We start from the raw sequence: 27,118 nt of genomic DNA, 5'->3' as shown, positions 1-27,118 counted from the left end.
ACGCAGGCACAGCCTCTCCCTTTCATCGCTACTGCAGTGCTTCACTTTCTGACCTTCTGCTCAGAGCATGCATGCTTTGGAGCCCAGGTACGTTTCATGACGGAGATTAGCTCTTCCCTTAATTATTATTTACAAATATACCGTGTTATAGTTTCTTTTTGTTATTGTCGTCGTTTTACAACACTCTAGTTACTCTTGTATGCCTGTGCAGGTGCTGAAGGCTTTTTAAACAAATGCCATGTGAGGCATTACTACAGGAAGTGAGATGACATTACCTGTCGGAGCTGATGATTAGCTTGTTTAAAAAAAAGAATATACATATCACTAGCCCTTTAAGTCCAGCAGCTACAGGTGTGGACTACATTTAGAGTTATAGCACAAGTGAGGCTTTTGGTGGAATGTGGCATCTTTTGTTTATATTTCATACGGGTACGGATTAATGTGACTCTTTACTGCATCTGAACAGCTGATGAATCTGAAGCCGTGTGCTTTCCAACATTTAATGCTATCGTTCCTTTGATGAATGTGCACAGTCATGTCAGTCTACTCGAGCTTGGCACAGTTGATTCAGCAGAGTGCGCTGCTGACCAGTTTATCGATTCTAAGGATTCGAAGTCACTCCATGACAGGCACTTAAAGCCTAGCATAGGAGAGGTTGGGAAAATCTAAGACTCTCCCATCATGCAGATTTCTCAGATCGTTTTCTCCGTGGCGCCCCAAATAATGATTTTGAAGGCCTCATTAATATCCTTTATATTTGCTCATACACATTGTGTTCCAACAGTGAGGTACAGTAAATTACTTTATTTATCCTGTAGACTTAAAACATCGGTGTTAGACACCAACAGATGAATATAAGATGCATTTAGCATTTCATCGTTCTTGGCATTTAAATCTGGTCGTGATGGAAAATTGCGTTATTTGTGATAAAACACCACTTTTTTTAGGAGGGCAAAAGTACTGAAACAGATAAACAGACAGATAGACTTGCTTGCAGTAACGGCACCAAGCCTGTGTGACCCAAGGACATCACCAAACATTTGCAGGCTTGTTTTGTGCTACTTTACAGCAGCCTCTTTTAGCTACTATAGGTTTGGAGGGTGATTCCTTTCAGTCTACATTTTAGCTGGCAACATGCATGCCCTAATAGCATGGATTCCCATTTCCCAACCACTTTGCAGTGATTCCCTACCAGTGTGCCATTAGAAATCAATCATCAAGGGTACTACGGGGAATTATCCAGCTTCACTTGATAAATCCAAATAGCAGAGATGGGCACTTTACCCTATTTTGCAGGCGTTCTGAAATTCCTTCCTACCCGTCGAGATGTCCTACCAATGCCTAATGCACTTGCCCGGGCATGCACACAACACCGAAGTGTTTTTTGTGGGAATTTTGTAACTTTTGGCCCTGTGGTACGTTCAGTTAAAAGGGGGAGTACTTACTACTACAGTACTTTCGTTTTTATTGAGTCTTATTTGACTTTTTCATTGCCTCAAAAATACTTTTGGCGTGTGTTTTCCATCATATCGTTAATGACGCATATGCCTTTTTGACATCTATCTTACTCCATATCCGTCTTAAGTATTTTCTTAAGGCATTTTTTTAAAGTTTTACCTATCAGTCTGCATCCAAACAAAACAAACCAAAAGCGCATGGTAGTATTTTGGCTGTCCTTCGGGAACTTGCATGTTGTTTAAAAAAAATCTGTGTGGCTGTTCTAGTTCCAGACTTTATCTGACACCCATCAGGGATGAAGAAGCTGAATCTCAGAGGAGGGCGAAATCTCGTCATGCCAGACAGACCCGCAGGTCAACACAGGTAATTTCTCATTGAAGTTCTCTGAAGTACAGAAGCCAAAATACCGCTGGTGTGTGCGATTGATTGATTCATGAAGCTAAGTGAATGCTACGCAGGGTGTAACTCTGACCGACTTGAAAGCGGCTCAGAAGATCAACAGTAGCTCAGAGGAGTTTCTACTTGATGGGAAAGTTGAGGACAGAGCAAAAGAAACCAAAATCAGCCCAAGATGGAGCAGCACAGATGAGGTTGGTGAGAATATAAAAGATTTCATGCTGTCAGCTTCATGAAATTAATTTCTAAATTCAAGATTTGTTTTCAGTGATCAGCATGTTTCCATTTAAATGGAATGTTTTGGGAATGTATAGCAGGGGAACATAAGATCCAAGTTACAAAGTGTTGCTGAGTTTACGGAAACCTGCTGCTGGCCGACATCCACCATTACAGCAGGTATGAACTCCATCAGAGGTCATATTTCTTATTTGGTTTGATCCTCAAAAAGGTGTGAGTTTATTTACAGTCGATGAAACTTCGTATGTGCAGTGGGTGGAAGAAAGTGGAGAGATGAAAATCAGAACCCTCTTGAAGAAGAACATCTTACATTTGCAAAACACAGGAGCAGACGACATGGATTGGATGGATGCGATGAATTAGATGGCACCATCGCAGAGGTATGCAGATCACATGACAAAGCCACGCACTGATAGCTACTGTGCACTGACCCTATAGTACCAATCATTTCAATTCAACCCAAAAATAAATAGGCGCCTGCTTTGAGAAACAGCAATAATCCAGAGAAGAGCTTTGGCAAGGGTCCTGAATGTCTGACATTTGGTACAATACAACTCACTCTTTGAGCTGTCAAATAAAAACATTTGAAGACATTCTGCATTGACAAAAACATATTTAGTTTATAACTATCCTGTTTCTAACACTTGCAGAAGATTGGCCTTCTACATCCACAAATTCCAATTCCAATGACAACCATCTTGGTATCGATAGAGTGCAGAACACCATTAGCAGAGCCATCTATAACGGGTGGCCAAGTCCGGTCCTCAAGAGCCACAATAATCCAGCCTGTTTTAGTTTTATCATTCAAATAAACAGGCTCATTGTCAGGTTTTTGCAAATCTTGCTGGCGAGCTGATCATTTGAAACAGGTGTGTTGCCGTCGGGATAAACCTAAAACAGGCTGGATTGTGGCTCTCAAGGACCGGACTTGGCCACCTCTGGTCTATAACTTCTGGGCAGTATTTCCGGGCCGGCCCGTGGTCCCAGTCCGTCCCTTGTCGGCGACAGCCAATCGGCGTCACGAACATAAATTTCACCTCTCGGGGGCACATGTCATTGCATCGGTAGGACCGAAAGGTATACAGCAGTGTTTTCTTTTTTTCTTTATTTGGCTGCGTCTCAGGAGTGGGGAACCTGTGTGTGACGTGGTACCGGTAAAGTCCGATCTTGACGCCGTTTGGCTGACTCGGACTGACCGGGCGGCTGTGAAATATAGACGGGAACTCATAGACGGACTAAAGCAGAGACGAATGCTCAGCTCTGACCATTAGTTACAGCATGTCAGTAATAACATGCAAGCAGCATCACACTATTCATTGATTTTACAAAAACAAAGGTTAAAAAAGCAACAATGACGACAACTGGAAAAAAAAAACCTCATTCATCTGCAAAGAAGATGACATACGGTACATAAATGATGGAAGAAAATATGACTAAGATTTGAATTCACAAACAGTCTTGAAAGGGTTTAGTTTCCCTTTTTTATGTTGTTCTCACTAATACCACTAGAGAGTGTTACAGGACCTTTCCTCACCAAGCCCAATTGAAAAGAATATACACGATTCATCTTATACAAATAGATAGTATGAAGACCCCTGGGAAGAAAATTGTTTTATGGCATACTTAGGTTTTAATGGATGATGTAAAACCGATATCTACTTGTCGGTCACAAACAATATGATTCCACCTCAGGATGACTGAGTTTTCATTACGGCCGTCATTCCAAATTCTCATCCATTCCTCCGTCAGCCGAAAGGCATCTGCGCTTCAAAGCGACTAAGCTCTTATCTCTGACGCAACATTTGAAGACGCGCTGCAACCGTAGTTGCGAAGCACACGTGCTTTCAACTTGTTGTGCCGCTTAACACCTCACAGAGGACCCAGCTCCCCTCCCTCTAAGTGGCTTTGCTTCTTCACATCACATGGCTGAAGTGTCTCAGCATTCCATACCATATTGGGCAAAACGCAGGCGCTCCCTGTGTAGTCCGAGCCTTCGAATCAGAGGGATTGCCTCTCTGCTTTTACCTTCTTAGCTGATACTGTGCTATATGGCTGAACTTTGACCCTGAACGTTATTGATTCCTCCCATTTACTGCGGCGAGGGATGGATCGAGCAGCACAGTGTCAAAGAGCATAATATGAATGCCCATCGCAGTATGGAAGGAAAGCGATTTTTTTTCCTCAGAAGCTGACCTCAGGTCAGAGGATCAGCTGCTCTCCACGGTGACATCAGAAACAGAAATCAGGCGGTGGTAACATGAGAGTCTCTCAGCATTACAAAGAGGACTATATCTGGCTGTGATAATCACAGCCAGGCTTCATCAGTTGAGTGGCCGGCTGCCTGTAACTAGTGCCCACCGCTGTTTGACTCCATTATGATCCCAACAGATTTTCCACATAGCTTTTCAGTAACAAAGAGGAGGACAGGTGCAGATGGATTCAGCTCTGTGATCTCGCCACCTTGGAGCTGTAAGAATGTTTGGACAGTTCATGTGTTAGGCTGGAGCTAATCTTATGAGATCTTGTACAACGTGTATATGACTCCATTGCATTGCGACTGAAATGTCTGCGGCTCCACATCTTGGACTACATGAGTATGCAAGTTCAATTTGTATGTAGAAAGGGGTGTATGTTTCTGTACATGTTGGGGGTGGGGGCAGCGTTGGACACTCCAGTTGTAACCTTTAATAGTCTGCACCACGGCCAGTCTACTTCACTCTCTGTATACACAACGAATACCATTGCTATTATTCTGATTTGGAAATTCAGACACAGTTATATAGGTCCACAGTTTATACAATGACATATTGGCATTATGCGGTTTAAGTAATAACGCTGTGCAAATGCTTACGGAATTTGCAAATGTTTTTTTTTCTGTCAGGGTTCATATAAAGTGGCAAAAGGTTTCAAAGATGTTCAAGACAGTTTTTCTTGTTGCCAAGAAACTCTGAGCATTCACAATAATTCGCCGCTCAGTAGCTCACTGAACGGCGTATGCTTGTGAACATAGTGAAATTTTGGTTTCGTCAGGGTTTGTAAATGGTTGCAAACATGCTCGCAAACAGTTATACTTGTCACAAAGAAATTGTGAAAGAACTTCTTGTCGCAAGAAATACACTGTTTTGCTAACATGGCAAGTGTTTGCAAAAACAGTCATAAGCATTTGTAAACAGTTGTAAAACGTGTCGCCAAAGTGATTTTTATTCACTAATGCTAGAGACTACGCGACCATGGTTCCAGTATATGTCAACGATGCATTCGTACATAGCATTCGCCACTCAGTGCGATATCCGCACTCATTCTCCACAGTGATCATCATGCTAGGGGAAACACGCTACAAAGAGGAAGGTAATGAGAAGCAATGCCTCATTGAATGTGTTTAAGGACTTTGTGAAAGAGAAATTTGAAGACAAGGGCCGGCCTGTACCAACCTGTAAGTCAGGGATGTCAAACTAATTTTTGTCTGGGCCACATCATAGTTACAGTTTTCCTCAAAGTGCTGTTAGGACTGTGATACCATAAAAATGTTTCAACGCTTCATCGTATTATATACATGACAAATTGAAAAACTAGTTTTGAAATTCAAAGTCAAGAATAAGACAAAGTAGTTTGCTCAACTATTAATCAAGTTACTGTAAAAAACAGGTTTAGAACCAGAGTTTCCTCCATAAAACCTGCTAAGCCTGGTGGTAGAGAAGCCGACCGGCTTCATAATAGATATTTTATTGTAGTCAGTGTACTGTACAGCATTGACATTATTTGTTGGTAGGCCGGTCACAATAACACATTTTTCAGGGCGATATATTTACCCAGAAACTATCACGATAAACTATAGTATTGTTTGTGTGTTGGTGTGTTTTTTTAAAGGCCACTGATATACTGATGAAGTTAGAGCAAGTACATGCTTTTTAAATACAATTATCTCTCAATTCTCAAGGATATGGAATATTTGCATTCAAATGAAGAACAATAAAATATCTTGTATCAATAAGTACAAAATTAATTAAGAAACAAAGAATAAGGCTCTGTTTTTTTAACAACAACATTCAACAATTATTAACATAACACATATACTACATACAGTACTATCTGTAGTGGCAGAGTAAAAGTATGCCTTTTATTTCCTTCCTTTCCTTCTTCCTTCCCGAACAATTTATCTTAATTTTCCTATTTTTAAAATTCTGTCACATTACATTACAGCATGACTGCATGCCGGAGTGTTTTACTGTATATATATACTTAATATTAATGCTTGAAAGAATAAAGCACTATTTACTTAGCAGTGATTTTTCAACAATGCCCATTGCATACATACATGTGTATACGTATATGTTTTTAAAAAATGCAGCAGCCTAAACTTTTTTGTGCTGATGGTCAATTTCATGTCAAGATATTTTCAAGGACCAAAATAAAACCAAATGATTAAAAGTATCATTCACCATAACAACAATTCAGTGAGCCGTGACAATTTCATTATAAGTATTAATTACTGTTATGACCGTAACAACACAGTGCAGTGTCATAGCGTTTGCTATCCATCCATCCATCCATTTTCTGAACCATTTATCCTCATTGGGGTGGCAAGCGTGCAATAAAGTTGTCGTTAGTTGTAGTCGGTGCATTGGACATCATAATCTGGCAATGAAAATTCACTTTGTGCCGTGGTTACACTCCGGTACAGTTGCACTGAAGCGTGGGGAATCAGGTTGCCGCGATTAATAAAATGCAACAGTCCCGAACTCGTTGTTCCAGATTATCTGTTTTGTGTGTTATGGATCTGGCGTCGGAGGTAGAGAGGCTTGGCAGCGGAGTTTGAATGGTCAGCATTTATTTTAGCCTAGTCATAGCCCGTCTCAGCAGCCCCACTTTTGTTTACGTTCCCTCTGCCGACTACGGCATCTGCCAGACCCGACAACAATCCACGCTAGTCCCATTGGTCGCGCTCTCGTTTGGGATGTTGAATGTGCGGTGAAAAGTGGGTACGACTCGTCTATTTGTACTGTAATCCAATGCCGAAATTGGGCACACCATAGAGTCCTGGCATAGCCTTGCTGGTGGGCAAGAAAAGCACCAGCCCGATAACGCACTGGGGGATGTTGTAAAAAAAAAAAAATGCTTGCAATAACACAATGTTATGTACAAATTTTAGCAATAATCATGGAAGCTGATATACATGATTTGCTTTCGTGTTACACATAAAATGTTGTGGCAGGCCAGAGGTGGCTCCCGGGCCTTGAGTTTGACATCTGTCCTGTAAGTAATTAAGTTTTTTGAGTTTTTATCCTCCAGGGAATACGATACAAAACAGTCAAAATCCATTCCCTTATTTTGTGACCAGCTATCTACTTAACGCAGGGAAAACTTGTTTGGCCAACTATAGTTTGAGAGCAGGTGAGAAGACGACTACGGCTTCTCTCTCCCCCGTATTAAAAATTTAATCTGGCAAAATAATCCACATTTTTAATAATAATAATAATTGTAATGTTTTTCTTCTGTAACTGTAATGGATTGCAGCTACATTTTTTTGTCTGTGTCTTCAATACATAATGCCGGTACATGTATTCCGTTACTCCCCAAGCCTCCTTATCTTTCCACCTACCGGTAATCTGTTTGCACTGAACAGTGAAAAAAGACGTCACCATGCAAACCTCACTATATATGGAAGGCAGCAACGGTCCAAGCTATTGCAAACTGTGGGTGAGCATGTCTGTGTCAGTGTGTGTTAAATGGAGTACTTTGACATTTAAGGCTTTGCCACTGTTGGCATTTTGGTAGAACAAAACATTTATTTTCTAAAGCGCAAATTTGAAGATATATGTGTTTGCACGTATATATAAATGCAGTTTTTCTCCCTGTATTATTAAAGGAGAAAAAAAAAATAACCTAGATGGCCCTGTGTGAAAAGGTGTTTGCCCCACCTGTTAAAACATAACTGAACTGTGCTTTATCATACCTGAGTTCAATTTCTCTAGCCACACCCGGGCTTGATTACTGCCACACCTGTTCTCAATCAAGAAATCACTTACCTGTAAATAGGACCTGCCTGACAAAGTGAAGTAGACCAAAAGATCCTCAAAAGCTAGACATCACGCCGATCAAAAGAAATCCAGGAACAAATGAGAAAGAAAGTAACTGAGATCAATCAGTCTGGTAAAGGTTAAATAGCCATTTGTAAAGATTTGGGACTCCAGCGAATCACAGTGAGAGCCATTATCCACAAACATGGAACAGCGGTGAACGTTCCCAGGAGTGGCCAACTGACCAAAATTACCCCAAGAGTGCAGCGACGACTCATCCAAGAGATCACAAAAGACCCCACAACAACATCCAAATAACTGACGGACTAATGGACCGACAGACTCTGACGGACTCTAACTGATGGACTGACTGACAGACTGACAAACCGACGATTACGGACTGACAAATGACCATCAAAATGTAGTAAAATGCCCACTTTTGCCAGCTACAACATATACTGTACACCTGCATGTATCATAATGATTCCCAAAAGTTTTATAAAACATTCTGCTTTTGCAAAGCCAATATTGGTTCAACGTCAATGTCAAATTCTTGAACAATGTTTATTGCAATATAGCGGTTGTACTTTGCCTCATGAAGATAAGTAAGATAACCTAACACCTCTCAGTGTGATTCAGTAAAGACAACAACAACAATAAACAACCACAATAATAAACCCATTTTCCATTTTAACTGATTGATACATCTGTCAGTGTCAATCAAAACGGAGCAATAGCATTGTGAAGATCATTTGTTCATCCCCCCTTCATTGGACCTTATTAGCAAATGTAGCTATTGCGTGATGTCTGTCTTTATTTGTCTACCAAAAGGAAGCAAATACTTTTAAGCAAATTGTTACATCACTTTGTATAACTCACGCAGCAAGAAAAACATTGTTGCAATGTGAGAGGACAGAGCTCATAAAACCATCTGGCCTATAACAGTTGTAGTAAATAAAACACATTTTGGAAAAAGTCCCACATTTTGCAAAATCAACTTCATAATGGATTCCCATGTTTGGCAAAAAATCTTCTTGCGCAAGAAGCAACAAATGAAAAGTAAAGCTTGACTCGTCTGTACTTCCTTTGCGTCACCTGCCAGGTCGACTGGAGAAGCTTGTCACCAGACGGCTGCTGACGTCACCTTAGGTGACCTTCTTGGTGTTCCAAAATGAAAACTCCAGACTCTTAGTCAGTGCTCCGCCTCCTCCGTGTCGTCCCGCGCTTAAATGGACAATTTTAGGCCTCAGTGGCGCGTCCCTGTTCAGAGCCTCTGGCAAGATGCCACAGAAAGCTTGGGGGAGAAGCAAAGCGGAGAGAAGGGTTGGGAGGGCGAGTGAGCCGTGAAAGAAGAAGGAGGAGGGAGAGAGAGTGAGCAGCTGATGAAGAGAGAGTATAACTTTGAGGGATCACAGGAAGGGGCAGCACAGGAACGTTTTGCTGCTTTCTTTTGGGCCTTTTTACATGTCACAGGCATCAGTTTACAGGCTGAAGAAAATGAGAGATTGCGTCAAGACTTTGCTGAAAGTTTGCATTTTTATCTAGCTATTTAACTGACTATTGAAGCTTGGAAGAAGACAAGGAGCAGAAAGTCTCTGCAAACTGGGCCACAGCTCTCCCACCTGTTTTCCCAAAGGCTTCCCTGGAGCGCCAGCATGGGCTCTGGTGCTTGAGGGAATCTTTGCATCTGTTATCTGGAGGCGAGGGAAGCTGTAGGAGGGAGATGTCATCCTACTTCCCCCGCACCAAAGACCTGACTCGTACCAGGAGGTCAGTCACCGACTCACCGCCATCGTCTCCATCCCCTACAGACAAAAGCTTCCGAGTAAGAACTTTCCTTCCTGAGAAAATACATTGAGCTTTTCTGTCCTCAACCATGCTCTCACCACCTCCTCTATTGACCTGCATGAAGGGTTCGCAAATTAACTTTGTTTCTTCAAATCCAATCAAACCGCACTGCCCATCTGCTTGATGAAGCCAAACAAAGCGTTCTTTATCCTCAAGGCATTAACGATAGATTAATGCACTTGTTGGGGATTTCAAGGAATGATTCAGGCTAAATCTACATAAAACCTGAAAGCCAAATTTCTCTGCAAAGAATTTGTGACTTAAGTGAAATAGTGGTTGGAGTGCTACAAGCGTTTTTTTATTTTATTTATTTTTTTATTTATTTATTTATTTTCGGATTTTCTATCACTGCTCCATTGTAATATGTAAAAAGCCCCCCTCATAAAACAACAATTTAGTGTGTTAAAGCGTCATCTCTGCTGAATTCAGTTTGTGGAAAAGAGATCTTTCCTTCTGCAATTTCCTGTTATGTTCCCCACTCTAAGTGGACTATTCTCAGTGGGCTACTGTTTATGTCAGTGCATCTGTGGGACTGTTAAAGAGACAGAGACATCAAACACCAGCGAGTTTGTTTGCTCCTACAAAGTCAAAGTGCTACTATAGACTGTGTTAGTGTAGATAGTGTCCCAAGCCCCAAAAGCCTTGCGAAACTTGGCCATTCATTTGCAATGATGCATATGAGAGAGAATGTGATGCATTGATTGGTTGAGTGGTGCACAATTTCTGTAATATGAATCAAGTCTAAAAAGTCATTAGAATTATTATAATTTTGTCCATTTGCACCAGAAAAAATTGGTTTATATTTAAAGGGAGGGGTTGGGGAGGTAAGAGTGTTTTTGTGCAACACACGCAAACATTTTCAGACTGTAAACTCCTCAACAAGTTCAGAAGGTTGAACGTTGCGACAAAAAGGAGGGGGGGCGGTGAGGAGTCCCCTAATGATGATGTCATTTGTTGTTGACACTGCTTTCATACTCTTGGGAGTTGTGTGTGTGTGTGTCGTTACCACAGCGATGGTGAAATTTTGTGTTGAGTCAGACAGAATCAGCTGAGAACACAGATGCACAGAAATAATTGCACGTCAAACATACGTGACTTTGTCAGTCAAAGCTAACCATTATTGTCTTAAATGTGCAATTTTTGCTCTTCCAGCAGATTGCGCAAATGTACGTGTTGTTTAAAAGCTACGCTACCACCTCCTCGTGTTGTAATGGAAATCCATACTCAAATTCCATCCATCCATCCATTTTCTCTCCTGCTTATCCTCACAAGGGTCGTGGACTCAGGAGAGCTGGAGCCTCTCCAAGCGGACTGTGTGTGCGGCAAAAGGCGGGGTAGCAGCCAAATGCAGAGCACAGATAAACAAACATTCATTCATTCATTGATGCTCACATTTACAAAATTACAATTTATATTCATCAATCAACTAAAGAAGGACGTTTTTGGAGTGTGGAGGGAAACCGTTGTAGTTATAACACATCCATATGTTAACTTAATTGTTGCTTTAGCAAGACATAAGTGCTAATGGACTGCTTTTTTCCTAAATACTTGGATATATAAATAATAACATTACAATGGCTCTGTTTTATTATCATCATTGTGGTATTGCAAGACACCACATATTTTCTTTTTTGTCAGTTCCTACCTCTGCTAATGGTCAACACAAGTGCCAAATGAGCACTAAGAAGGTCATTTGGATGTTTTGAAGTTGGATGTGCCTTGCTCTTGCCTTCATAGTTCTATTGTGCAGAAAGAAGACACTTTCTGTCAGAAATTGATGAGTGTCAAGGGAGCTTTGTGGCTTTAAGGGCAAATTGACAATCATGCAGAATATGTGGTGTCACACACGTGCTTCTGAATGAAAAAAAAAGGCAGATACATTTAAAAAAAAAACATTTTTGATGCAGGTAATGAACATGCTCTAAATCACCTCAATGGCTTTCTTTTGTCAGACATTAAAAGATTTAGCGTGTGTGGGCTCTCTCTGGAGGGGTGGAGGCCTGTGTTTGGTCAGCTCTCTTCAAATACATGACCACATAAGGACACACAGCGCTGGCTCGGTCGTGTAAACACATGCTAACGAATAGCTCCTTTGACGCGACATAACACCCTGTATCCTCAAACACGTGAATAAATGTTGGCTCTTTTGCAGTAAACATTGATTTCACCCCTGCAAAGAGTACGCTTTCAACGCCATGCACATGTGCTTGTTAGTTTTTATTGTGAACAGAGGTGTTAGAATCAGCAGTGTAAAATTCATAGCAGATATTGCACACAGATCCGGGATCAGCTGGGCTTTGCTCCAACCATTAAATGGTCGTAAACATCCACACGTGTCAGGTTTACAAGCTTTTTTGTTGGGCAATGGACAGTCATAACATCAATACTCTTGACACATTTTTGAAAACACGAACTTTCATAAAACAGTCGTCACTACAGGCATGACAGACCTTAAATTCTTTTGGAAATGAAAGGAAATGAGTTCAACATGGGATCACACAACGCTGCATGTTTGTAGTACTGGCAAAAGCTCTTCCTGGAGATTTCTACAATCTCTTGTTTGACATTCTGATTACTTTTGATGTGATGATGTTATCTTGATACAATTGGGAGTAGTGAGAGATGAACTGGCTACATCAGCAAAGTTTGACCTTTGCAAACTGTAATCGTGTTGATTTCCCTCAAGGATGCTGTGCACTCTGTTATTATTTACCTGAAGGTTGTTCTCAGAATGGAAAATATTTCCCCTTTATCTAGCATAGACTAACAGATATAGAACAGCTGGCTCTAAACACACTTAATTGTTTCCAGTGTTCTTAATGATCCCCAATTAAATGGTTTCTTCTTTGTTTTTCAGCATGACAGACTGTCAAGGTAAATGTTTTTCCCTTTTGCCTACAGTTACACAACGATGAAGTTTAACCCTTAAAAGGGCACGCACCGAAGTACTTTATTCATGTTTTCATTTTTTGTAATAAATATAATCAGTACTAGTATAATACACATTTAATTAAAGCTCTTTCCATGACAATCTATAATTATAACTGTAATGCTGCTGAATGAATGATTGAAATCATTTGGTACACTCTAAAAACAGTTGGGTTAAAAATATCACAATTTGGGATCAAAAAATGGACCAATCCACCAATTGTGTCAATTTGACACACCTTGTGTTGTTTTTTACAAAATAAAATTTTTTGGGGAGTTGTTTTGTGCAAAAACAACCCACAAACTTGTACACAAGTAGTGGATCGGTCCCTTTTTGACCCCAAATTGTGTTGTTTTTAACCCAACTGTTTTTAGAGGGTACTCTTTTATATTCTGGAATGAGGCTTCCTTTTTTAATTAGCGAAGAAAGGTGCTTGCACTATAAAGGACTAAGCACTACCTTGAAGTAGCATTGTGTGAATGTGATCTGCTGCATACTGCGTACGGCACCCTGCGTTCAGATTCGACTCTAGTGGCGAGAATGTCCCTGACAGACTGGGCAGGACCAGCTCCTACACTCGTAGGGAGACCAGGCTAGCTTCTCTGAACAAGCTGGAGCAAGACACCACAAGCAAAGACTATAAGAAGGTGAAACTTAGTCATGTTCTATGCTCTAAAAGTTGAGATACTTGATGCTTCAGAGATTTTACCACAATGTGAAAAAAGACACATTTGATTTCCAAAAACATTTTGACATACATTTCACATCATGTTTTATGATGTTTTCTCTTTATAAGATGTATGGAGAGGCGCTACAGGAGAATGAGCGTCTCAAGTCCAGGTTGCAGGACAGCAAAAAGGAACTCGTCAACATTCGTTCCCAGCTGGAGAAAGTGGCTCAAGTAAGTGCCTTCGTCATAGTCTTGTCATCTTAAACCACGGGTGTCCAATCTTGTTCTTGTACTTTGATGTTCTTCACCTTTACTTAAAAGAGGTAGGTGGTGAAGTAAATAGTCAAGGATTTTTCAGGGTTTTGAGGTGCTCAGCAGCCCTGTAACCCACTAGAATCGATCCTCTGCCCCTGTAGTGATCAGATGGAGAATCCTATGTACACATTCAGAAGCAAAAAAAAAAAAAAGAAAGAGGGGTCTCTATTAAGCTTACCTTGACAGCTTGCCTTGTTTTAAAAAACAAAGCAAAACTGTGAAACATATATAATCAAACAAATATGAGTTAAAGATGACACAAACACACATATGTGAGAAGGTTAAACGTCCTTATAACTTCATTCATCAAATGTATTGCACCATGCAATGCATTCTGGGAACCAAGTGGCTTTACTGTCATTGTCATAGACATGAACATTAGATACAGTAGATATGAATCCCGTGCTGCCGAGATGTGAACAAGTTATGATTTATTTTCAGCGCACATGCATTGCCTTTGAAGGAACGTTGCCTGTCACCAGCATTGCAGAGGTGGGCTGCTACTGTGCGTCATATAACGGCAGTTGAAGGGCGTGTGCTTTTGTAACAGTTTAAAAGCTTTAAAAGACGTAATTGACAGTCTCACATTAGCATTAGCATCTAGCTTACGATCAGTGCATGTGGAAGCCTTCGATCGCTGCAAATTGTTTTAAATTGTGCAGAGGTCACTGTCTGGGCCTGTACTGGACATTCGGGTTTGGTCCGTGTTGTAATTCTCAACAATCAGTCTTGCATTTCTGTTTTTCAATTGAAGTTATTTCCTGTTCAAGAGAGTGCTATGACATAACGTCAAATTTCTTCTTGTCACATACGTCATTACGTGGGTGCCACCCAGTGTTCAGACTAAGATGCCACAGTTGAATTCAACAGTGACAAACTTGGATTGCCAAAACTCTGGCTAAATGGTGTATATTCCTAAATGTTACATGAAGCACAGGTGTGTTCAATTTAATTCTTTGCACTTCACAGAAATCTTGTACAAAGGTTGTACAAACCACATATTTTGATAGGGACTTTTTCCTGCCTCAGGATATTGGTTTTGTTGTATCTATTTATTTATTTTAAATTTATTTTATTGTGTGCTCTGTACAAACTATGTATTTTATCAACAAATGGAAAAAAGGAAAAAGGTGATAATTACCATTCACACTTTCATGCACAGTGGTCACTACAGTGGACAGCTATTTAAAAGTTGCTTTTCGCAATCTAAAAAATGTATTTGTATTTTAAGTAATTACATCAAATCATAATCAATACATGAAAGGGTTAAAATATTTTTAAAATTTTAGATGAATTAAGATAGGCGAAAGCGACTTTTAAATAGCTGTCCACTGTAGTGACCACTGTGCATGAAAGGGTTAATTTCATGCAAGGGACAATGCTATATTTAGATTTATAGGTCTTTCTTTACATTTATCTTTGATTGTGTTTTTGGGAAAAGTTTATATATTAAAAGTTCTAGTGGTATCGGTACTTGGTATCGGTATTGGTGACTACTCAAGAGTTGGGTATTCATACTGGTATCGATCTGAAAAAAGAAGTATCGAACATCCCTAATTATTCTTATTATTACTATTATCAGTTGTTGTAGGAGTAGTTAGTAGTAGTAGTAGTAGTAGTAGTAGTAGTAGTAGTAGAAGTCATGAGCGCCGCACACCACAATGAAAGGCTTCAGTACACACACTGTACACACACGTACGCACGCACATACTTTTTAAAAATGACACACTAGCGAAAAGATCTCATTCATTGCTGGAAACCAGAAGTGAGGGAGAATAAACATCTTCTCTTCTCCCGCTTTGCCATGCAGTGTGGAAAATAAGTAGGACAATGCAGGCAAACAACACGGGCTGTGTCAATTATTAATCTTAGTGTATGGCGCCGGCCAATAAACTTGGAGGGCGCACCGCAAATGGCCCTCAGGACATAGTTTTGGCACCACTGTCTTAACCATTGGGGCACACATGGTATTTCATGTACTGTACACACATTTCTTCATCAACATTTGCGTCCATTATGTCATAATGAAGTAACACTCTTATTTGTAGAGGCAAGACAGGATAGCAGAGAAATCTACTCTGCTTGAATCTGAGAAAAAGGTACAGTACATCTTTGCGGTCCAAATTCATGTATTTTATTTCACCATGCTTCTTTGCTGCTATTAGGAAGGTTGGTTATTACTTTATGCTCTTCTGATGCAACCTATTTTATCACCTTTTTATTTCCAGGAAAAACAGGCCCTTGAGAAAAGAGTCTCGGGCATGGAAGATGAAATGAAGGTCAGTCTACTCTACGTAAATCTGTTGTGTATTTTGCATCACAAGTTATGGTATCTTTTCAACTGATAAAGTGAGACCTTAAAGCCGAAGTCAACCCAAAAATGTTCTTTGCAATAATATATTCTGTGCGCCTTCGCTAGATTAAACACGGCATTCTGATTAATACTGCATTTGTGGAATATGAGTTAAGCAGTAAAATCCACCCATTTTTAGCCATCTCGGACCTTTTGTCACACTGAAAATGACATCACGATTGCTTAGGGCTCAGGTGACGACCAATCACCTATCTTACCTGTTTTCTGTAGCTGAGTCATGATTTGTCGTTACATGAGCCCTGAGCACCTGTGATGTCATTTTCAGTCGACAGAAAGTGGCAAAATGGCTGCCCCCTGAGATGGACAAAAATGGGTGGATTTTATATCTTGACAAATATTCCACAAACTCAGTATTAATCATAATGCTGTGTTTATACTAGTGGGGCTGCATAGAATATATTATTGTAAAGAAAATTTCTGGTTTGACTTCATCTTTTAATGGTTAACACTTTCCATCCTTTCACTTCTTATAGCGCTTGTCCTCATTGAGTTGGAGCCTATATTCAGATGACTTGAGTGAGAAGTGGTGTATATCTTGGACTCGTCGCCAGTCAATTGCAGGGCACATATAGACAAACAATCCTTCATTCTCATATTCACACCTATGGCAAATTTTGAGTCTTGAACTAACCTAACATGCATGAATTTGAAATGTGGGAGAAAGCCCACAAAGCACTCCACACAAGATTCAAAGTCCGAACCTTAGAACCGTGAGGCAGACGTGCTGCCCGGCAAGTCTATCTTGTGCCAGCTAAGTCAGACGCTCGAAGTGTTATATCAATCAATCAATCAATCACATTTTATTTATATAGCACTTTTCATACATAAAAATGCAACTCAAAGTGCTTTAAAACATTCAAAGCAAAACATAGAATTATACACACGAATGAGATGCATACAGATTGGCCAGGTGGGATGGAGTCAAGGAGAGGGAAGGTTAAAGCTTCAGGCTCATTAGCCACACTGCTCTGCTGGGTCACTTCCTGTCAGGCTAAGGAGTCTGCGCCACGGCTCCCTAGCTCTGCTTATCCCACTGATGGGGTTGAATGTTGTGACCTAGTTCCAGTTGAATACCAAACCCGGTCCAATAGCCAAAGACCTGCTTTTGTGAGACATTCCTGCTCTGCACAGAGTGTTCCACTTCACAAAGAGACACAGTGCAGCAGATTGTACGCCTGTGCAGTTTCTGCAGGGTGGTTTAAATGTTGCAAGATAACACTGATGCTTTCTTATACTATGCTAAGGTCAAACATGACATAACTCAAACACAATTGGAAGGGCTTTCAAATTGATTTTTTTCCTGACATTTTTTTGCACAGTTTTCTACAACATTGATTCAAAATTGTCCTACACTAAATCAGCGCGAGGACATCCAAATCTCTTTTTTACTGTGTTGAATAATCCTGATGGTGATTTTCAAAACAAAATGGTGAAAAGAAATCTAATACTGAACGATTAAGATGATGAGCAGGCTAGCGTCAGATGTTTGACATCCATGTTGTCATGGTTCCCTCAGCAGGACCCCCCAGCACGGTTCCGCTGTGGGTACCAGCCCTGAGGGGAGGGGGTGGGGATGGTGAGTGGTCGTCATGACACCAGAGTTGAAGATTGACACCTGCCTGTCACCTAATGTGATTGTCTTCTGTCAAAGACTGGGGCATGTTTTCACGCGTTGACACGTTACACAATCATCTCAAAAATATGTCCACAAACCTCACCACTCTTTCACAGCCTCAGGCCTCCCAGTGAGCCTTTTACACTACGAGCATCAAAAAGCTTACATCTCACATTGAAAAATACAGTTAGGGAAGTATTTGGAAAATGGATGTGCTTTGAGGATCTTTCTTTTATGCACTACCACAACAGATTTACAATAGAATAATTCAGTGTAGACTTTCAGTTCTATTTGAAACGTCATTTTTAATAGTTTGATGACGTTGCCTGAACTTGAGCCAATGGACACAAATTTTGTCAGGTCCTTCATTACTTTCCTCCCTTAAAGAGGAAGTCAACGCATACATTTTTTTTTCAAGAATATGTTCTATGCAAGCCCACTAGTTGAAACAGGGCATTCTGATGAAATGACTGAGACGTGATTGGTCGTTGTGAGCAGTTGTGATGTCATTTTCAGTCGACAGAAGACAAAATGGCCGTCCCCAGAGATGGCTAAAAATGAGTGGATTAACTTACAATGACCAATCATGGCTCAGATTCACAAAACAGGTCAGCCATGTTTGGACTTTGTGAGCAGTTGTGATGTCATTTTCAGTCGACATAAGACAAAATGGCCTCCCCCAGAGATGGCTAAAAACGAGTGCATTTTGCTGCTTAACTTATATTCCACAAATGCTAAATTAATCAGAATGCCGTGTTTCAACTAGTGGGCCTGCTGGGATCATATTCTTGGAAAAAATATGTTTGGGTTGACTTCTGCTTTAATATGCTAGCCCAGGTTTTCATGAAAGCCACTTCCAGTTGCTCATTTGTGGAGCTTGCATTTTAGTCTTCAGTAAGTGAAAAGCATGCTCTGTTGGCCTTGCATCACGCCACTGAAGAATATTCAATGTATTTGCCTAAAAAGTCTTGAGTTGCATTTAATGTTGAGCTGAGTTTACTATCATTATTCATTTGCACTGTGACATGTCACCCTATGACTTTTGTAGCATTCGGCTGAATGTAAGCAGAGTAAAGCCATATACACAATTCATCCCTTACTTCTGTCTCTCAGGCTGTCCTATCTAGCCGATGCACATGGACTGATGAAGCCTGCTTGGAATGAGAGGCGAAACGTCAGTTGTGATCGATTCAATGACCTGGATGAATGAGAATATTCACAGGCATGTTACTTCTGTCAGCCGCAACATCGTCATTGAACAACAGGGAGCCAGTTGCATAGATGCCATGCATGCTCGTGCTCCAACACAGACTTGACACATGGTCCTATGTTGGTAGAGTGGCGCCTGTGCATAAAAACAGGCGTAACTTCATTTTCGTGCCAGCGCAAGTCTAGTCTAGTGTGTTAGGGGCTGTGTTGAGCCTGTCTGGGCGTGCCTGCGGATAGAGCAGCCTCGCACCTGCTAATTTGGTGACAGAAAGTTGTCTATGCTTAGTGTAAAAACAGGCCATCTTCATTTTTGTGCTGGGGTAATATTGTCTAGTTTCGCGTGTTTGTGAATTTGATAAACGTGCTACGCCTCATTGGGTATTACTTTTGCGCCCCCAGCAGATCTCGTAATTTGGTGCTTAAAAAGTAGACTACATTTTAGACTGGCAAAAAGGTGGTCTATTTTGTAGCACAGGTGGTCTAACGCAATTTTGGTGTATTAATCGAGGCGTAGGCAGAGAGATTCGGCGCTCTGCAGACGTGCGTGGTGGACTTCATGGTATTTTATTCATAATATTACACCAGCGTAGGGCAATCCCTCTGAATCACTGTAAAAATCAATTCATTGAATGAATTGTAATCATTATCCTCATAAAAATATTTTAAACGCAACCCCGTCACTATTGGGGGCGGTGGGGGGCGGGGTCACACCCGAATGCACGATCGTGAGGCAGTCCCCAACTTCCCACACGGCCGACTACATCATCCAAAAGGGGAGATATTCCAGTATATGTGCCAATGTTATGTACTAACTCCAGAGAGTGTAATTTCTGTTCCTGCATGTCAAGCAGGGCAAAGCCAGGCGTGTGCGCCTGATTTTGATGCAATTACGGAAGCAGCAAGGATTGGCGGGGAAACCACTATGTTCCATTCCACAATGGCATACAAAGGAGCAAACGCCCCGTTACACCCAATTCTACCGTAACAAAGGCAAAACAAAATACCAAAAGAAGGAAAACTCCACCCATGCGAACAATTAGACTGCACTTTGTGCTAGACTTGTGCCTGGAAAGAAAATAGGGCCCATGATGTTTACATGGATCTGTTCATTTCCTTTTCCATACATTTCTCTGATTCTGATGCAACTTGACCTTGATTTAATCTGTCCCAAAAACTCATTTGAGAACATTTGATGAGTTCGCACCTAGTTGTAAAACTTTGTAGAGTAGTTACATTTATGAAGGCACATCATGATTGTAGATTTTGATTTTGAAACTTCACCCGTGACCCGAGTATTGCAGGCTCCTCTCATTTTTTTCTACTTTAGTTGTTACTGCAATTAATTGAAAAGCAAGTCAAGACTTTTCAAAGGCAAAAAAATGAATATTCTTCAGTGGCTAAACAAGTGAGTGGCCTGATTTCATGCCCTTCGAGCATGCTTTTCACTTAGTGAAGGTAAAAGTGAAGGCATCAAGAGAAGCAAACAAGGAGCAAGTGAAGGTGACGGCAATGAAGGATTTCTATCCAAGTAACACGTGGTTATTATAATCATGTCAAACTACGAAACATCTTGAATTACATCTTGAGTGCAAAGACTTTGAATGAATTTTAATTTTTGATTGGTTGTTTGATTTAAATCCATTGTGGTGGTGTATTTATAAAGGCAAAAATCATGAAAACCTCTGTTCAAATACTTCTGCACCTTACTGTATTAGGCAGTTGAGATGCAACCGAATGCACAAGATCACGACTATATACGTATATGTAGCAATATTAAGATTATAATGACACAGAGCATCAAGAATTCTCATCACACAACCTTCCCCCCCACCCTAGCCAAGAGCATTTGTTTAGAAAATCAACATTATATGCATGAACTGTTTAATACGAAACAAGGACATTGCCTTAAATCACTTATATAATTGTAATTCAGGGTTGTAAGAAGCAGCCGGATGTCCTCCTTATTCCTCATCCTCGGCCGCATTTGTGTCTGTAAGCGTATTTTGTGTGTGTTTGTTATATGCGACTGTGTAATGCATTACCTTATGTGTGTGCGCTGAGTGAAGTACCGTCAGGAATTGCCTCAAATCTCTGGAACAACTTTGCGGTTTGCCTCAACTAATCAAATCCAGACAGGGTTGTACAAATCTATTTGAATGATTCCAAACCATCAGGCTTTAATTATAATCAGGGCCGATTTGAATGTTGAAATTAATAGGATTAGGATATGATTGCTTATATTGTTTTAAATTAACATTTAATATCACCTTCTGCATGCACTTTCTGGAGCCCCCTTCATGAGTCGCTTTGCTTTAGTTAGTTTTTCTTCCATTTTTTTTTTTCTGAAGGTTTGGTTTTGCGTCCCTCAGGGCTGCCCTTTGTTGTCACCCATCCTATTCCTTGCACGCTTTCTCTGTCCTTGCTTCTCCGTATCTTTCTCCTCCTCTGTGCAGGCTTTCCCTGCTCTTGCTCAGGCCCAGGCCTTGCGGAGCGTCAACGAGCGCCTCCTGGCCGAGAACAGAGCCTTGCTGCGCACCCTCGCCCGCCTCTCTGAAACGGCCTCCATACCGGAGACAGAGGACCTCTGACCTCACTTGTCTTCCTCCCATCCCCTTCCTCAGCAACATAACTCTCCTTTTGGTGCCTCCACAGGCCGCTCATCCTCTGCCGTGTTCCTCTCAGGCAGGTTGTGCACCGCTCACTACCGCTTAACCCCTGCACTCTCCCTCTTTGCCCTGCATCTTTCAGCGCACTCTTACTTTTGTAACCCCCTGTCTTTACCACACTAATATTCCAAACATCCTCATTTAAAATATTTATCGTCTTTTCTTACATTCACACATGAGGCGTCACATCATGTCCACAGTAACTGATCTGCTCAATCATAAAGCGAGTTCAGCGTCGTGTGACCGTGACTCAATGAGATGTTGTTTGTTTGTCTGCATGACATTCCGGGGAGATTTTGTGTCAGTCCGCCATGTTATCATCATCAGTCTTCATAAGAAACAACTTGTGTCAAAGTGAGCTTCTGGCACTTAAAGAGGAAATCAAGTCAAAAATCGTCTTTACAATAATAAATCTAAACACAGCACTGTATTCTGATTATTATTGTTTGAACAGAAAAATCCACTTGTTTTTATCCATCTCAGGGGGCAGCCATTTTGCCTCGTACTGTCACTTGCTGTCGACTGAAGGTGAATTGTTCTGCTTAATTCATATTCCACAAACTCAATATTAATCAGAATACTGTTTTACACTAGTGGGGGTGCACACAACATATTATTGTAAAGAAACATTTTGACCTGACTTCCTCTATAATGGTTTGGCTTGTATTACATAAGTGAAAACAAATGTCAATAATGTACCAAAATGGGGACAAAGCTCATCCATCCATCCATGTTCCATATCTTATATACTTATCTCACTAGGATTGCTGGTGAACTGGAATGTATCCCAGCTGACTGAATAAGAAGCAGGCTACACCCTGGACTAGTTGCCAGCCAATCACAAGGCACATAGAAACAACCACTCAGACTCACATTCACACCAATGGACAATTTAGGGTCTTCACTTAATCTAAGTTACATGTTTTTTTGTGTCATTGTTATTATTTTTTTTTTAGTGGGAGAAAACCCATGCAAACATGGGAGGAACATACAAAGTACACACAGAAATGCCGGAGCCGAGATTCGAATCTCAGAAGTGAGAGTTCCAACATGCAACTGCCCTTAAAATTTGATCAGTTTCAGTGTGTCATCATCCCCTCTAAGTAACCATTGCCGGGCTGAGTGAGAGAAGATGCCGGTAGAGTACTGCCAATAAAACTTGCAGAGACCTTGATGATTTCACTGAAAACAACTAAGATTTTTTCACATTTTTGAGTTATCACACAATCTAAAGTCACCTCTAGGGTCCGATGTAATGATGTTACTCAGCAGGGACGACAACTACACTCAACAAAAATATAAGCGCAACACTTTTGTTTTTGCTCCCATTTTATTTAATAGCTGCTTTTTATTGTGGGCAGTCTAAGGCACACCTGTGCACTAATCATGGTGTCTAATCAGCATCTTGATATGGCACACCTGTGAGGTGGGATGGATTATCTCGGCAAAGGAGAAGTGCTCACTATCACAGATTTTGACTGGTTTATGAACAGTATTTGAGAGAAATGGTGATGCTGTGTATGTGGAAAAAGTTTTACACCTTTGAGTTCATCTCATAAAAAGTGGGAGCAAAAACAATAGTGTTGCATTTCTATTTGTGTTGAGTGTAGAATCTTTGTTTGCATTTTTGCTTGAGCAATGATTCAACAAAGTGACTTTTGGTGTTATAGCGTGTCCAGTGAGGAAATCAAACATCAAACTTGATATTTTCTCACTGTGACTATTTTGATGAGAACGTGACAAAGAAAAGTGACTAGAGATTGAACACTGGTGGCTCAAGCAGCATGACTCAAACACCGAGTGAACATATTTAGTAGTGAACAATACAAATTCTGTCATTATGTTGGATGACAGTCATCACCCAAAAATTTGTCCTGACATGAACTGTATCCCAATTAAGAGGCTGCGTTTGAAGGGCAATTACAGCATAACGGCACGCCTACGTGCTCCTTATTTGAAATCTCCTTCACATTTTTTGCAAGATGCAGTGCCTCTACCCAGTACTGCCTCCCATATCCCAAGATTCATTATATTCATTCATTGTTACTGCAAAGTCATGCAAAATATTTCAAGTTTTGACCTCAACAAGTGCAAACAGCGTGTTTTTACTCAATTGAATAACAGTTACGCGATATTTTGCTGGACGTTGAAAACTTGAAAGGTTATTCATATGTCTATTTGCTCATTTAACCCGTTTCAGTGACGTGTCCCGTAGAGCAGAAGGTTATTGTGTATCTCCAGCAGAGAGGAAACACTTTGACAAAGAGGCTGTTTATTTTTAGTCATTGCCCCTTGTGAGGGACGCGACCTAGATTTTTAAGATGTCTTCTTGTTTCTCTCTTTGACCTTCTTCTTACAAGTTCCTCCTCACTGCATGATAGCGTACCATGAAGCATGTCCATGTCGCTCTGCTTTAAACCTCAGTGGAAATGAGGTTGTTTTGGTGCCGCTGAGCTGTGTGACTGTACTGTCAGCCGCTTTGCATTCCACAATCAGTCTGATTTTCACTCTCCATGCAACTGTGATCTTGTGATGATTTCATTGCTTGCATCCACTTTCCCAGGTCTTGACAGAGCTCAAGATGGACAACCAGAGGCTAAAGGATGAGAACGGCGCTCTCATTCGGGTCATCAGCAAACTGTCTAAATAAAAGGATGTCACAACTTAAAGCTCCTTGTTTGCAGATGTTCAACCCATTTATGAGAATTCTTGATTCCCGTGATCAAGTACCTCCTGTTGGGCAGAGCCAAAAAGAAGTGTTAAGATGAATGGATTTACTGTAGAACAATGACCAACCCTGATCATTTTCAGTGATGTTGCATGCAGCTTGATTGATATTTGAAAATAATGACTGCATGGATACCTCAACACATAACATCAGAATTGTTACACCATTGTGCATACAGAAAATGTTGTACAGTATATGTTGTCTTATTTATAAAATTAGCAGAAGGAATGCAATATCTAGGGGATTTGTGAAGATATACTTTTAAGATTCAGTGATGGCTCCTCTCATTGAATTGGCACACAGAATCAAGCACTTCAAACATAAATACAGAGCAATAGTAAATGACTGAAATGATCCTAACCTAGGTGACTTAAGAAATTCTACTGAAGGTTCACTTGGGATTTTTATGATTATTTAAAGTGTTTATGTCAATACAGCAGATGGAAGAAGCTTTATAAAACGTTTTGCAGAGTTTACACTATGTTTCCTGTCCAGACTGATGCATTTACAAAAGTCATGCCATTGCGCAGATAAAGAGTGGTGGGTTCTAGTTTCAGCACTGTCAATATGTTTCAGGTTTGGCAGTTTCCTCCTCCCTCAGCAGAGCCAAATTGCTACACAGAAGGGTCAAAGAGGCTTTATATATCTATATCTATATATATATTTATATATGTATATATGTTTCCTTTGGTTGCTTGGTTTTCATTTGAAAATCATACACCCGTTATTCTGTCAGAGGAAAACATAAATCACCAAAACAACCAGCATATTTATATCTTTCACAGCGGACATTATATTAAATGTGTAGCACAATCCTAATGGTCACTCTAGAGGACCACCTGCATTTGTTATTATGTATGCCATAGGTGTTGCTACCTACCGTAGTTTGTTTGTGTGTTTCACCGTGAACAAGATCAGTTGCCCTAAACATTTCTTCTATCATTAGCAGCATTATCTTATACTGGGCTAAGATTAAAGTCTGTTGGTTTTGCATTGCGCAATTACCACAACTGCGGTGTTCTGAAAGTAAAACAGGTACATTGTCAACTTTTAGAAATTTGATCTGTCATCAGATCATTTGCAATTGTGTTAAAAGCATTAGTCAAAATCTTGCTATAAAGCCAACAACTCCAACATTTTTTGATAGGGACATTAAGAGTTTTTTTGATGCTTTTGCGTTGGAGTCAACAAAAGCATTTTAACTCATTGAAAATCAAATCAAATCAAATTTTATTTATATGGCACTTTTCACACATAGGACGTAACTCAAAGTGCTGTACATTAAAAACGTCAAATTATAGCATAAAAAGAGAACCCGCTCCCGCCTTGCCTCCCTCGCAGTATACACAAAGACAGGCATCCACAAACACACTTGCACTCACTCACACACGCATACACATACCCCCCCCCCCCACACACACAAACACACACCCCGACACATATAACCTTGGCATGGCAAGGCACAGAGAAACCATATGAGGAAAGAGTACCCAAGGAAAGCTGATGCCGTGCCTTCTGATGACATCCCCAAGGGGAAGCATATAAAGATTAAAAAGTATTGGACCTAAAATTGAACCTTGGGGAGCCCCACATTTAATTTCATGGGTTTAGGAGGAACAAGTATCCATGCCTACGAAGAAACTTCCTGCTGTGAGATAGGAGTAAAACCAGTTAAAAGCCGTACCGGAGATGCCCACCAGGACAAAGACCAGTTTTTCTAAAATCTTACTTAAAAATTGTAAGTTGGATACTTGGATACTCGGATAATTGTTAAAAACGCTGGGGTCCAGATTGCTCTTCTTCAGAAGGGGCTTCACCACCGCCATTTTAAAGGCGGCGGGGAAGGCACCCGTCTGAAGAGAGCAATTGGCTATATTTAAAATCTGTTCCTCAAAAAAATCCATAAAATGTCTTTGAAAGAGATTTGGGAATTAGATCTACAAGGCAGGTTGTTGGATTTACTTGTGAGAAAACTCGACCAAGTGTCCTTGCATCAACCAGGGCAAAACTTTCCAGTGTTTCCTCAGGTAAAAATGACTGTCCAGGTGTATTAAAATTTATGTCTTGACAGGCTAAAAGACTGGACCTTATGATTTTACTTCTGAAGTGGTCTGCATAGTCCTCACAGAGACAGCGTCTGTTGGCCTCTTATTATTAAAATTGGAGTTGGTTAAAAGATCGGAGGTGGAGAAGAGAAATCTGGGGTTGCTTTTATTAACTGTGATGAGGTTTGAGAAATAAGAAGTTCTTGCCTGTTTGACTGATTTGATTTGAGTTGTATTTCATAGTGCACTGTAAGTCCAGTTTTTCACCACCTCCTCTCTGCGCTCCTGCATTTTCTTTTTGATGTCTTGACTGCATCATCTCTCCACGGGGGTACAGTCATTATTTTTATGTCATTATTTTTATAGTTTTTATGACCAATTCTCCTGGTGTGGTGTGAGTTGCTCCATCGGTGGTCAGGGCCGAAAATCGTAATATTAAACCTGTTCAATATTTCCAATCACAAATAGTTGTGTGTGCGGTCAACACTGAGTTCGGTCATGCAACAGACTATCATTGTGACATGGAACTGAACAATAGCCAATTAGAAAGCAACCGGAAGCTGGCGTTGTTGCTGGATTTCACCAATGGAGGAGCAACTGGTTGTGTTGAG

The 27,118-nt window shown here is 40.6% G+C and overlaps 1 protein-coding gene across 6 annotated transcripts; it reads left to right on the top strand.

The window, feature by feature from the left end:
• On the top strand, positions 1 to 24,938 carry LOC147153459 (protein phosphatase 1 regulatory subunit 12B-like). Of its 6 annotated transcripts, none has more exons than XM_086030158.1 (12): positions 1 to 87; positions 1,725 to 1,821; positions 1,917 to 2,048; positions 2,169 to 2,250; positions 2,344 to 2,471; positions 12,814 to 12,830; positions 13,406 to 13,532; positions 13,682 to 13,786; positions 15,919 to 15,969; positions 16,099 to 16,149; positions 21,522 to 21,750; positions 24,298 to 24,938. In XM_086030158.1, the coding sequence occupies exons 1-11, from the start codon at positions 68 to 70 to the stop codon at positions 21,654 to 21,656; spliced, it is 945 nt and encodes a 314-aa protein (XP_085886284.1). In that variant the 5' UTR covers positions 1 to 67; the 3' UTR covers positions 21,657 to 21,750; positions 24,298 to 24,938. The 6 variants fall into 6 exon arrangements, with proteins under 6 accessions (XP_085886284.1, XP_085886273.1, XP_085886305.1 ...); XM_086030147.1 differs by having other exon boundaries at positions 21,522 to 21,754; XM_086030179.1 differs by lacking the exon at positions 21,522 to 21,750 and adding an exon at positions 17,764 to 17,820.
• Positions 24,939 to 27,118: the final 2,180 nt, after the last annotated feature.

This window comes from Filicampus tigris, chromosome 1 (genome assembly GCF_054856515.1).
Source record: "Filicampus tigris isolate MCC_2025a chromosome 1, RoL_Ftig_1.0, whole genome shotgun sequence".
Taxonomy (NCBI): domain Eukaryota; kingdom Metazoa; phylum Chordata; class Actinopteri; order Syngnathiformes; family Syngnathidae; genus Filicampus; species Filicampus tigris.
This window is presented reverse-complemented; position numbering and strand designations above follow the sequence as displayed.